General features: G+C 48.3%; 5 protein-coding genes across 5 annotated transcripts; 1 reads left to right on the top strand and 4 right to left on the bottom strand.

Annotated features, from left to right (window-relative positions):
- Positions 1–1,219: 1,219 nt before the first annotated feature.
- On the top strand, positions 1,220–1,810 carry PtrM4_133600 (uncharacterized protein; the record flags this gene model as incomplete). Its single annotated transcript, XM_066109138.1, has 1 exon — positions 1,220–1,810. The coding sequence occupies one exon, from the start codon at positions 1,220–1,222 to the stop codon at positions 1,808–1,810; it is 591 nt and encodes a 196-aa protein (XP_065961130.1).
- A 792-nt stretch (positions 1,811–2,602) lies between these two features.
- Positions 2,603–4,913, bottom strand: PtrM4_133590 (uncharacterized protein; the record flags this gene model as incomplete). The annotated part of the gene is made up of 2 exons (XM_066109137.1): positions 2,603–2,668; positions 2,730–4,913. The coding sequence occupies 2 exons, from the start codon at positions 4,911–4,913 to the stop codon at positions 2,603–2,605; spliced, it is 2,250 nt and encodes a 749-aa protein (XP_065961129.1).
- Positions 4,914–6,350: 1,437 nt separating this feature from the next.
- On the bottom strand, positions 6,351–7,829 carry PtrM4_133580 (uncharacterized protein; the record flags this gene model as incomplete). Its single annotated transcript, XM_066109136.1, has 1 exon — positions 6,351–7,829. The coding sequence occupies one exon, from the start codon at positions 7,827–7,829 to the stop codon at positions 6,351–6,353; it is 1,479 nt and encodes a 492-aa protein (XP_065961128.1).
- A 1,089-nt stretch (positions 7,830–8,918) lies between these two features.
- On the bottom strand, positions 8,919–9,701 carry PtrM4_133570 (NYN multi-domain protein; the record flags this gene model as incomplete). Its single annotated transcript, XM_001941349.1, has 1 exon — positions 8,919–9,701. One exon carries the CDS (start codon positions 9,699–9,701, stop codon positions 8,919–8,921), a length of 783 nt encoding a protein of 260 aa, XP_001941384.1.
- Positions 9,702–10,870: 1,169 nt separating this feature from the next.
- Positions 10,871–12,545, bottom strand: PtrM4_133560 (Tannase domain containing protein; the record flags this gene model as incomplete). The annotated part of the gene is made up of 2 exons (XM_001941348.2): positions 10,871–12,154; positions 12,207–12,545. 2 exons carry the CDS (start codon positions 12,543–12,545, stop codon positions 10,871–10,873), a joined length of 1,623 nt encoding a protein of 540 aa, XP_001941383.2.
- Between the last annotated feature and the right edge of the window lie 624 nt (positions 12,546–13,169).

Genomic DNA, 13,169 nt, shown 5'->3' with positions numbered 1-13,169 from the left:
CGTTGTCGCCCTTGTGCCTAGTTGTCGAGACGCGGTAAGAGCCTTCACTAGTATTCACGGTGAATCAGGCTTCCCGTGCTCTGATTGGCCAGGCACTGATTAGTCAGCTGCTCCGTGCGCGCACCATAGATATTCTCACTCCTCCCGTAGCTCCAATACAACAAGTTCACGCACATTTCTCCACCTTCATCACTAGTTGTAGAGAGCTGTTTTTACGTCGTGAAAAAAGCTCTACACGTTACAACACTGCATTTAAGGCTGTTATCTATAATTTCTACCCATTCAATAATTTTGTAACTAGAATCGGGCTATAGTGCTACGAAGCTTTCATTAGTTGTGTGGCTGTCAGGGTGTGCGACATCATGCAAAGTTGCCACACTAGTCGGTACCTTGAGCAGAACTTGCAAGGATACTTGCTTACTAAAGAAACATTAAGCGAGTGTATTACATATTAAGTCTAAGAAATCGGCAAACATGGCTGCTGTAGCTGTAGCTTTGCGCTCTGACCATTCCTAGTAAGTAGTAGAAACGCGCTTTGAGTAATGTCAACCACTGCGAAGCAAGATACACAACGTAGCGAGACGCATTTGCACCTGGAGCTCGGAATTTCGTTCTTCCCTGGAAGGTTTGACCTCTGTGTAACGAGTCACGACTCTGCAGTGATTACTTACTTAGATTAGCATTTTCTAATAGAGATCGTCATAGCATGGTGTGAAGGTCGTCCGAAGATGATCTTGGGTTGGTTCTCGGGGATGGAGTGATGCGATGGACACGAGGTTGTATAGCACGATTGGTAGATCGATGTAATATACGGGGAGTTGAGAATCAAGTACTAATCCTTAGATTTCGAAGTTGAACACAATGAACCGTAAGGGCTCATTGCCTACTGTTATATAATAAGCGTGCCCTCCATTGTGGCCTTTCCCTCCATGGAGGTCGCACCCTCCGTGGAGGTCATGCCCTCCATGGCGGTCATGCCAAGGTTGGAGGGCAGGTCACGTGACTGCGCGGCACAAGCTTACCCGCTGTGCCCCGCCTTCAACGTTGTCCTGCCGTTGTTGCTTGTCCTTCTCCTTGCAATCGTAACACTACCTCCCCCTTCCAGCGTATCGTCCCTGATACGTAGATTATCCGTGCCGTGGGGTCGCATAAGAGGTCCTGTGTATAAATACTCGTGGTGGGTCGTCTTGTTTTCTGAATCCTTACAGCCTCCCTGACCATGCCTAAAGAACCGAGGACCCGTGCGTCTCGCAAGAAGACAACCACCGAAGAGCGTTACGAACGCCTCCGTCGTGTCGAGCTTTCTGGACGAGAAATGCCGTTTCGCTGTGAGCGTTGCGAAAAGAATAACCTGCGGTGTTTTGTGGATACGGTGTCTGGTCGTTGTGCGGGTTGCATCTCAGCGCGATGCGACTGTGAGTTGTTTGTTCCTGAAGAGGAGTGGGAAAAGGTGGAACAAGAAAAGCGCGATAAGGAGCTCGCGTTGCTACGTTTGGAAGAAGAGGTTGCCCGGGCTCGTCGTGAGCTGGCTGAGATAAGAAATCGTGAGCTGGCGTTTGCTCGTCGCGATCGAAAATTGTTGGATGCCTCGGAGCGGGCTCAGTCGTCGGAAAGTGGCAGTACTGTCGCCGCGTCTTCTTCTATCGGTTCTACCGCTGATCCGGGCTGGTCACAGGCCAACAACCTTCTTGATCCTTCGCTTGATCAAATTCTTAATGACTTCTTCCTTGAGGCCTCTGCCTCTGATCTCGATCCGTTTTCCTCGGCTGGTTCTTCTGGTATTGCGCCAGGAGTTGCCGACAGTTTGTGAGATTGGTATCTGGTTCCCATGTATTTTCGCTGTCTGGGTATCCTAACCATTTGACTAGGTATTCCATGCCGTTGTCCACAACTCGATGTGTGACAATGTTCTCGACTTCAAATTCGTTTTCTTCTTCCGTTTCGTAGTGGAAGGTTTTCTGTAATGGCGTGTCTGGGTGTGCTGGTTCCAAGAGGCTTACGTGGAACCTAGGATGTATTCTAGCGTCTGGTGGAAGGTCAAGTGTGTATGTAACTGGCCCTTTCCGGTTAAGAATCAAAAATGGTCCGACTTTGATGTTGTCGAGTCCTTTGCTTGGTCGCTTCGTGCGAAGATTCTTTGTGCGTAGATAAACTTTATCCCCCCTCTTTAGCTGAGGTGCCATTTTTCGTTTTTTGTTGACATATGAAATGCTTTGACGTTGTGCTGTCTCGAGTTTGCTCTGTAGCAACTCATGTACTGCCTTCAGCTCCTCGGCTGTGGCGATAGCTGCTTCCGTTTTCTGACTTGGAAGTGTGCGTGTAAAGAGATTTGGGTGTCTCCCGTGGTTTGCATAGAACGGAGTCTGTCCCGTAGACTCTGAAAGCTTGTTATTGTATGCCATTTGTGCCATTGGCAGAAGCGAAACCCAGTTGGTTTGCTGATGGTTGACGTATATCCTGAGATATGCTTTCATGGTTCTGTTCGTTCTTTCTGTCTGTCCGTCCGTCTGCGGATGAAACGCTGTTGATAGCTTGCGTTTTGTACCAATTGCGGCCAAAAGTGTCGTCCAAAAGTTTGAAGTGAAGAGCTTGTCTCTGTCGCTTATGATTGACTTTGGTATGCCGTGATGTCTGATGATTCGATCGTTGATGATGTGAGCCAGATGTACTGCCGTGAAATCGTTTCTGAACGGGATGTACTCTGCTTGCTTGGTGAATCGATCGATTACAACGAGTATTGCGTTGTATCCTGTGTTTGTCGCTGGGTCTCTTGAGACTGGTAGACCTGTGACAAAGTCCATAGAGATGTCTGCCCAAGGTTCCGTGGGTAGTTCTAGTGCTTGCATCTCACCGTAAGGTGCATGCGTGTCGTGTTTGTTCTTCTGACAGTCTGCACATTTCGTGATGAATGAGGTAACCTTTTCCTTCATTCCTGGGAACTCGTAGTTGCGTCTGATGAGTTCCATTGTTCTGGTAATGCCCGGGTGACCGTGTACAGGGTCGTCGTGGTGTTGTTGAATAATTGCCTCTTGCAATTCTTCCGGTACATTGTTTCCGATGTGGAGGATGGCGTTCAGCGTTTTTGTTGGTCCTAGCGATCCGTCCTTGTTAACCTTGAGTATCGCGGTGTCGATGACTTCCTTGGTGCCTGCGATATCTGGTCTTCGGCTGAGAGCGTCTGCTCTGCCGTTCTCTTTTCCTGGTGTATACACAATCTTGAACTTGTATTGTCCGAGTAGTTCTGACCATCTTACTTGTCTGCGGTTGAGTACTTTGGTGGTCGTAAAGTTCACTAGATTTTTGTGATCTGTGTATATCGTAAGTTCCGAGCAGCTTTCTGCGTATACTCTCCAGTGTTGTAAGCATGCGACAATAGCTAGTAGCTCCTTGTCGTGAACGTCGTATCGTTCTTCTGGTCCTGAGAATTTGCGAGAGTAGTAGGCGATGGGGTGCCATTTGCCTTCGTGCAATTGACTTGCGCATCCGCCTAGCGCGAGATCCGATGCGTCGGTCTCAAAGCGTAATGGGTGTCCTGCTTGGAATATTCGAAAGCATGGTGGTTCTATGCTTGCTTTCTTAAGCGTTTGGAATGCGTTCTCTGCTTCCTTGCTCCATTTAAAGGGTACGTCCTTTCTTGTGAGTTTTGTCAAAGGGATGGCGATGTCTGAGAAGTCCTTGATGAACTGTCGGTTGAAGTTCAAGAATCCTAAGAAGGACTGTATCTGTACAACTGTTGTCGGTGTTGGCCAATCCTTGATAACCTGAATCTTTTCTTCGCTCATTTGTACTCCGTCCGCTCCTACTACATAGCCTAAGAAGTTGACCTTAGTCTTGTGAAATTCACACTTCCCTGGTTTGAGTCGGAGGTTGAACTGCTCAAGGGCCCTTAGTACCGTCTTGACATGTTCCACATGGTCCTCTAAAGTCTCGGAGTAGACGAGAATGTCGTCTAGGTAAGCTATGACAAAGATGTCTAGATGTGCTCTCAACACGTTGTTGATGAGTTCCTGAAATGTGGCTGGGGCATTCGTGAGCCCAAACGGCATAACTGTGTATTCGTAGTGTCCGTATCTTGATCGGAACGCCGTTTTCCACTCCTCACCTTTCGCTATGCGAATCAGGTGGTATCCATCTCGAAGATCTAATGCTGTAAAGATCTTTGCGCGAGATAATCGATCCCGTAGTTCTGTAATGTTCGGTAAGGGGTATCGATTCTTGATTGTGATGTCGTTGAGCTTGCGATAGTCTACACATAGTCGTAGTTTTCCGTCTTTCTTCGGGACAAACATGATTGGATATCCTGCTGGTGACTGCGATGGTCGGATATATTTTTTTGCTAGACTTGTCTTGATGTAGTCGCGTAACGTGCTCAATTCTTTTTCCGATAGTCCGTATATTGGGCCGAAAGTCGGTTTCTTTCCTTCCTGTAGGACAATCTTGTGGTCCCAGGGTTGGTGCTTTGGCAATGCTTGTTCATCTGCCACTTCCCGGAATAGATGTTCGAATTCTTTGTATTCTTCGGGAATCTCAGGAGTTGCGCGTTTCTCCAAAACTCTAGTCTGTCGACCCGGTGGCTCCGTTCCGGCGTCTGCTGAGTCGGACCCTTGTTTCTTAAGGCCGTCCTTTGTCGAGGCTCGCTTTTTCTTTGCGATGTTATTCAGTTTCCTCTCATCTACCATCGTACTCTGACAATGCGTAGGCTGGCTTGTGGTTGCGTCCGTTCCACAGCACTCAAATGAGAACGTCTTCGACTTCCAGTCGATCCGTGGGTTGTGTTCTCGTAACCAGGGAAGTCCTAATATGATGTCGTGGGTAGCTAGTCCGAAGACATCTAGGTCTATCTTCTCTTGGTGTCCTTGGATGTTGAGCGTCACTTGTCTGACCTCATGGGTGATCTCTTGTTCACCTGGCATTGGCTCTCCGTTGGCCACATGTAGTGGGTAAGCTTCTTGTTTCCGTAGTGGCTTCAGTCCGGCTGAAGACGCTGCGTGCGCTGAAACGTAGTTGGCTTGTGATCCCGAATCTACTAATGCCTTCATCCACCTCCCTTCAAGCTTCACCTGGAGCTTGATGAGGTCTAAGGAGTTTACTGAGTTAATCTCCTTGCCGGGCCGTTCTGGGCCGGGCGCTGGTCTAAAAAAGCCTGATTTCCAAATCCATGGAATCCTTTGGCTATCGCATGAAGGTCGCATTCTTTGCTAAGGCACGTTTGCCAGTTGGGTTGTTGACATTCCCAAGCGTCTCCTTCATCGTATTCTTTTAGCCATACTGTTTGCATCTGATCAATTTCTTCGGGGTTGTCGTGACCTGGGAAGTATGTTTTTTCCCTTTTGTCCCATAGGTGTATTGGGCATAGGTCGTTTTTGCCACAGATGTCAATGAGCAAGCTGAGCGAGCTCAGCCAATTGGCTTGCTCAGCCAATTGAGCGGAGGCCAGCAGCTCGCTCGGCTCGCTCGGATTGGCTGAAACAGGGCTGTCAGCTCGCTCGGCTTGATGGGCTCAGTCCCGATTAGGAAAGTTATATAGAAACCTTGGTGTTGAGTTTCTCAGCTAATATCCCACTTATGTACACCGTATTTCGCGTCCATCTCCTCATCGCTGATAGCCTCCTTTACAGGCACCTCACCACTGCCAAATCCAGCTCTTATCCATCGTCGATCGCACTGTATTGCTGCTAGAAGTTGCGGAGAAATGCTGCGCCGACGGGGCTCGAGGAGGTCACCCAGCTCGCTGAATAAGCGCTCACACTCACAGCTTGAGCCTGGGATTGATAGCATGTCGATAGCAAATTTGCTAAGGCTAGGGTGGCGATCGCGGAGTTCTACCCAGTATTTTATAGGGTCGACGCCCTCGCCAGCGATCGGTTCGCTGCGTTTCCAAGCCTCATATTCATCTTCCTCGTTCTCCGTAAGCCCTGCAGGCTCAATAAAGTTGTTGATAAAGTTGCCGCGATTTCTGGAGCATTAACGCGTGTTCTTTTTGCTGGCATTATAGCAACGGCGAGGTAGATAGTAGCTGCAAATAGAGACGCGTTGATGGAGTTTAGATGAGTGTGGTGGGTGATAAGTAGTAAGTGAAGTGTCGCAAAAGGAGAATATTGTTGCCAGGCGGTTAGCCGGAAATTTAGTAGCTTATTTGCTAGAAATATAGCAAAAAAGAGTGTATTTTAGGTTATAACTAGGTTTCGAACTTACGCACTACACCTAAAAATCATCGTGAGATTGCCCCTCCACCAAGTCCTTCAGCCCCAAGTTTCCAACCGCCCCATCTAACCAAGCTAAGCAAGCTGACTGAGCGAGCGCCTATCCCTAAGCTCGCTCGGCTTGCAAGCGCGCATTGCGCGCTCAGCTCATTCGGCTTGGTCAAAACGTCCAAGCCGAGCGAGCTGAGCGAGCCGGCTCGCTCGTTGACAAGTATGGTTTTTGCAGTCGAAGAATTGCCACTTGCAGCGGTACGATCGTTTGGTTTCTTCTGGGAACCATCCTGATCCGGACTTATCCGAGTAGTGTACTCTGCAATGGTCGTGAATGCATGTGACCCATGATAACTTCTCATGTTCTGGGTTCCTAGGGTCCATCCAGTAGTCGTATTCTTTTGATCTACTGATGTCCTTGGCCTTTCTCTTGTGGCCGTGTTGGAAGGTCTTCCAATCGTTCCTGGTCTGGCAGAGTTCGTCGTAGATCTCTTGCTTCTCTTCTTCCGAGATTGGCAACGTTGGTTCTTCCCATGATCGGATTGCGTCTTCGATCCAGCTTAGTTCCCATGTTGTTGGTAGGAACTCCAATATTTCGGTTGAAACGTTTTCCTTGTTTCGTTGTACTTCTAGTGACAATCGGTAGAAGTCCTGTCGCATAGCAGCCATGATGCTAGGTTCCTCGTAGGCGTACTCGATATCAGCCTTGTTGAGGTGTCGTAGTAGCTGGTTGATCTGTCCTGCGAGCTTGTAGAACTCTTCTTCCTGTACATAAGGTGTGGATGGCCTGTTGACTTCTTCGAATATGGCCATCTTGCCGAATTTGGTCTGGTCGATTTCCGTAGCCTCTAAGTTCTTGGACTCATCTTCGAGCATATCGTACTCCGAAGTGGGCTCTTCTTCTGAGTCTGATTCCACGAGTGTGAGGTTATCCAATCCCAAAACGCTTTCCTGCGTGTTGATTTCGATGGTTGGTTTGGATATGACATTCCATGTCTCGTGTCGCTCAGTGGGTACTGCTTTGTGGATAACGTTGAGTTGTCTAACCACTTTGTTCTTGCTGTGGCAGTCCCTAGCCATGTGACCTTTCTTGTCACAATTATAACAAGTGATCTCCTTCTTGTTATATGGCTTCTTCTTGTCATTCCTTCCGAAACTCTTGCCTTTGTTGATGTTGTCCAGTTGCATTGCATCAGGGTCATGCCAGTTGTTACCGGCGGAGGGTACAATACCTCCGGGTGTCGTCCGATATCCTGGTTTCTTCTTGAAGAATCGTCCCTTTGTGCGTTGCACTGACTGGTTGGCTCTAACCGGTCGGATTTCCTGCTGCAATTCGTAGAGTGCGTTGTCGATACGAATTGATTCTCGGATGAGATCCTGTAGGTTGTTGATTGCGACGCCGCTTCGCATAAGCTCTTCTTTGACTCTTTCCTTGAGTCCTTGTCTGTACATAACCCTTAATGCCTTGTCGTCCCAGTCGGTCTTCAGGGCGTGTCCCTGGAAGACACTGGCGTAGTCGGCGACTGATTGGGTTTGTTTGAGCTGTTGGATTGCACGATCTGCCTTGGATTCTTCGTTGATGACTCCGAATTGCTGTCTAAGCTTGTCTTTGAAGGTTGGGTGGTCTTCAAACATTCGTTCAATATCGTCGTCGTCATCGTTGTCGTCCATGTATTTGTTGAGGTAAGGCTTGATCCAGGTGGCGGCAGTTCCTCGCATGTAACTTGCCATGAGCAGTCCACGATCAGTAGGGTCGACCTTCTCATCTTCAAACCTGAAGAAGAGATCGAACTGGAGAATCCAGTCTTCGAGCTTGTGTCGATCGCCGTGAAATAGATCGGGTCTGGCCACCTTGGTGCGGCTTGACGAAGTTTCGTTAGGTGTGTTCATCGGGGTGTCACTCATCTTGAGGGTGTTCAAAGTGTGAAGGTCGTCCGAAGATGATCTTGGGTTGGTTCTCGGGGATGGAGTGATGCGATGGACACGAGGTTGTATAGCACGATTGGTAGATCGATGTAATATACGGGGAGTTGAGAATCAAGTACTAATCCTTAGATTTCGAAGTTGAACACAATGAACCGTAAGGGCTCATTGCCTACTGTTATATAATAAGCGTGCCCTCCATTGTGGCCTTTCCCTCCATGGAGGTCGCACCCTCCGTGGAGGTCATGCCCTCCATGGCGGTCATGCCAAGGTTGGAGGGCAGGTCACGTGACTGCGCGGCACAAGCTTACCCGCTGTGCCCCGCCTTCAACGTTGTCCTGCCGTTGTTGCTTGTCCTTCTCCTTGCAATCGTAACACATGGCTCAAGCTGTTGATGATCTTGTCCACGCTGTTTAGGTCTCCCATGCTTTCCTTACTCTGAACCTACAGTCTTAAAATAGTAAATCGAAGCCTCTTCGTGCTGGACGAATAATTTAGAACATGTTCGCTTGGATCCCTAGGTCTCATAGCTATTGTCACCTTCTAAGAGACTTTCTAGGAGTTTCTCTATACTCGAACGATAGTAGCAAAACTTAGCGGCTTTTCTTAATGCACAGGTGTGATTATATAATCTCAGTTGCGCTACTATCTACACCCAAACCAGTTTCGTCCTAAGAGTAACTGTGGCTCCTGTTTCTAAAGGGTTTATAGTAAGAGTCAAGCTAATAAGCGTTAAAGAGTCCAAATGTTCCAATTGACTACAACGCATAGTATGCTATTGACAATCAACTATCCACTTACTTATTGATCCTCCTTAAGGCAGACTAGGACAATTGGGGGTTTGTCACCCATATTTTTATACTTGACATCGACTATTCCAGACGCTTCAACAAACTCGCGAAGCCGTTCATAGTCGTAATTGCGTGCATGTAAGTCGGGACTTATCTTTCTCAGATATTTTCCGATATCGGCCAGATTGACCCATTTATCGCCATGCCCCCTGGTGTTGCTAATCGCTAAACGTATTCCAGCGCGTGCCGTAAAATCGACCGGTCTTTTAGGCAGCTGGCTGCGCACCACGATCGGTACCATGCCTGACTTGGATAATTCTTCGGTACGAGATGGCTCCTCCAACTCTTGCGACTCTACGCTCAGCACGTCGAAGTACATGAACTTATCACAAGCCGCAATAAATGCGTTGTTGGTCTTGCGTTCGCCGAAGCCGTAGACTGTAACACCCTGCTCACGAATGCGGGCTGCGAGACGCGTAAAGTCACTATCGCTTGATACCAGACAGAAGCTTGATAAACGGCCAGTGTAAAGTAGATCCATAGCGTCGATAATCATAGCGCCATCGGTGACGTTCTTTCCGGTGGTGTACGCAAATTGTTGAATTGGCGTTATTGAGTGATGCAGAAGACAAGCTTTCCAGCCATTGAGGTATGGGCTGGTCCAATCCCCATAAATCCGCCTGACGCTGGCGGTTCCGTAGTTGGCGACTTCTGCCATGAGGCCAGCAATGATTTTTGGCGAAACATTGTCGCCGTCGATTAGTAAGGCTAAGCTGGAGTCGTTGATAGGCATTCTGTTGACTTCTTACTTGAACATTGGTGTTGGGTGTAATTACATAGTATAATGAAGTCGGGTGGTCGACATCTTACCAGACTCAAGTTCTTATCCTAAAGCTTCTCCCCTTTGCTAAGGAGTACCAGAGAGAGAGACCAGGTACTCTTGTTCAAGAAGATCAGACTTGTTAACAATCAATTAAGTGGGGCTTAGTGATCTCAGATTGAATTGATTGACTTCCTATTTAGGGCTAGCAACTGCTTATATAGGTTTAACTCTTACCTTGTAGGGTTAGTGGCTGGTTTTGAGCTTCGGATTGAATTGATTGTTGACAACTGTGAAGAAGATGAGGCTCCTTCACATGCTCACTATGCCCAACGTCTAGTATACGAAAGGGAGAGCGTGGAGAAGCTCCTCTGGTGTGGCAATTCACCAGATCTTAACGCTATTAAGCCAGCCTAGTCATGGTTGAAAAGGAGAACAATGAGGAAAGGTGCTCCAAAAAAACAGAGCAGAGGCATCAAAGGTATGGCAGGAGGCTTGGAGAGATCTCCCACAACCACAAATACAAGCTTGGATAGAGAGGATTCCATTTCATATTCAAGAAATAATTAAACTTGATGGTGGCAATGAGTATAAGGAGGGTAGGAGGGACAGATCTGTCGAGGTTTCGGCATTACTTCGGTAGTAGTCAAGACACCCCTGTCAGCAAGAACTTTTGAAAGGCACCTCTGTAATGACAATGATTATGAGCTGAACGGCTGTCATGAATTCAAGAACAGCGTTGCGGATAGAAGAGCAATTAAGCATCGAAACAAGGCACTCTCGGGCACGGAGAAACTCACGGAAGGCATATATCCAACATCAGCTCGTCTTCAAATTCTGGGCTCAGAAACTCCTTTACCATGGCTCCCAAGTTATACCTCCGAGAATCAGTCCAGCCTTGTTTGTTGTAGTCAGACGGGGGTCTGAAAATAAATGAGCATTGGATGGCGTCACTGAAACGATCGACGGCGTTACCAAAGCTGCGACAATCCTCGTCGCCGGCTGGTGTCCTGAAGGGTAAATGACTATAAAACAATGTCAAACTAATCATGAACACATGGATCTGCTGTGGGTGCGTTATGTTTGTCCAAGGGATAGATGTGTGTCTTTACAGTGTGTGTCTCGCGACGTAGTGAGTGACCTTAGTATAGCAACTTGCACTCCCAAGACTCCGCCATATTCACATCTCCCGTACTCTTGTACTTTGCCGCCTTCGGATACATGCACAAAGGCCTTTGTTTCGAAACCTCTGCTTGTGTCTTCTCATTCACATACTTTGTTCCTATAATCTGGTCCGGCGCAACACCTTCCTCTACCCAAGCCACCATGGATAGTAGAGCGTCATGCTCTTTGTTCCTGAAACCGGGGACACCGTAAACTGTAGATCCTAGCACAGGAGCTTGATTCGCACCGGCAAAGTACCACGGCGCGTTGACATTCGGCGTCGTGCCCGAACAGTGGCCCATACCTGGGACGAGGAAGAAACGGAAGAAACTGTCGACATCGACGCCTTTGGGCTTTAGGGTCTGGTATACTTGGTTGTAGTAGTATGGTGTTGATCCGGTGGGTATAAGACCGTCAGCCATACCGTGATACGAGAGAATCTTTCCGCCCTTGGCGTGGAAAGACGAGAGATCATAGCCTACAGAGGCATTGCCGGGTTGGAGTTGATTGGCAAGGCGCTGTATGTCCTCGTTGTAGTCGTAAAAGGACCAGTCTTTACCAAGACCAAGGAAGTAGCGCACGTAATCGGTACCGAGGCTATTGGGCTCATTGCCGGAGAGGAGAAACCATTGACCTTCAGATCCAGGATAGAGGTGTGGAAACAAGAATGTCTGGTTTTCGCCAATGGAATCGGTGTAGATCTTGTAAAGCCTGGATATCTGTGGGGAGGTAAGGCAGCCGGCTGATGTAGGGTTGGTGACATTCGCGCCACAGAGAAGCTCTTCAGCGCGGAAGTTACAGCCCACAGGATCGGAGATGATGTTGTCGGCCAGACCGTCCTGAGGGTCGCATTGCTTCAGTACTTCCTTGGCGATAGCTGGAAACAATGCAGGTGGAATATGGTAATCTGCTGTTGCTGGAAGGTTGTACAGTGCTACCTTTACAGTCCAGGGCTGTAAATGCGAGGTCCACCATGCAGGAGCACCAGCGAGAATGCCGTCAAAGTCCTCGGGGTAGAATTCGGCTTCTTTCAAACCTTGGCGGCCACCCGTGGAACATCCGGAGTAGTAATTGTAAGTAATGTCTTTCTTGTAGTACGAGGAAGTAATCGCCTTGCCTGCGACGACCGAGCCGTGCATAGCCAAGTGACCCCAGTTTTCGACTTTGTTGGGCTCATTGGCTGCCCATTGCCCATCGCCCGTTGAAGAGTTGTGACCGGTGTCTGTGGACATGGTAGCGAAGCCATAACGTACGCCTGCTGCCTGGATTCCAGATTAGCTGTTATTTCCGACAGTTCATGAGATTCACAAGTACCATATCCTCCCAGTTGACGCCACCAGCAAATCCTCCATTGCCTACGGCTAGAAATCTTCCATTCCAGTCATCAGGCAAGAACAGGCCAAATCCAAATGTTGTGTTCCCTTTAGACGGGACCTGTACCGAAACAGCACATAGAGCAGGTAGGCCGACTGGGCTGTTAGGATATCCTGTGTCGCTTTGAGGAACCTGAAAGGTCGCGTTCGCTTTCAGTGGGGAAGCAAAGTTGACAGTGAGATCCGATGACAATGCAGCCTGTATAGCTGATGATGAGCAGTCTAGTGCTACTGCAATGCTGCAAATTGCAGTAAAGCTGGACAACGAGGCACAACGCATCGTTATACACCTTGGAAAGATTCAAAGCAACGAGAGGATGTACTGTCAGTGGCAGTCAAAGCCGGCTACCAAGCACTTTAAAGCCCCGAACTACCTGATCGCTCTATTTCCCAGGATCTCCATTGGATCTCCATGGCAATAAGGAAGGTGGACGCTATTCGGGCATGGTTAGTTTCGGATGAATTATCCCGGTACTGACGCACACGCCATACTAGGATGTTCGAAAATTTAGCGTTCCAAGGTTTGGTGCAGACTTGTAAATCCGAAGAATCCTAAACACATCAGCGGTAACGGGGAATTGGTATCTTATAAAATGATAATCTGCTTTTGTACAATTGTATATCGTGTAAGATGAGGCACGGACAATGTTGTTGCAGTTGTGCTCATTCCTTAACGAGCCGAAAAGGAAAGGTGGGGCCCGACTATGCAGCCCGTGCCTGGATGCTAGCGTGTGGAGTATCCACGTCATGGGAATCGGCACTTGGAGAACGATTCCCGATGCCCAAGGACTCTTCCATGTTCTTGTTCTATCGAGCTTCACTACTCTTGCGATGCGTTTACTTGCAGCGGGCAGTCGAGATTCTAAGAATGGCCCTCCATATCCTTTCTCGGACGCAGTTGGCT

Source organism: Pyrenophora tritici-repentis, chromosome 7 (genome assembly GCF_003171515.1).
Source record: "Pyrenophora tritici-repentis strain M4 chromosome 7, whole genome shotgun sequence".
Taxonomy (NCBI): Eukaryota; Fungi; Ascomycota; class Dothideomycetes; order Pleosporales; family Pleosporaceae; genus Pyrenophora; species Pyrenophora tritici-repentis.
The sequence above is the reverse complement of the archived record's forward strand: the minus strand, read 5'-3'. Positions and strand labels throughout refer to the sequence as shown.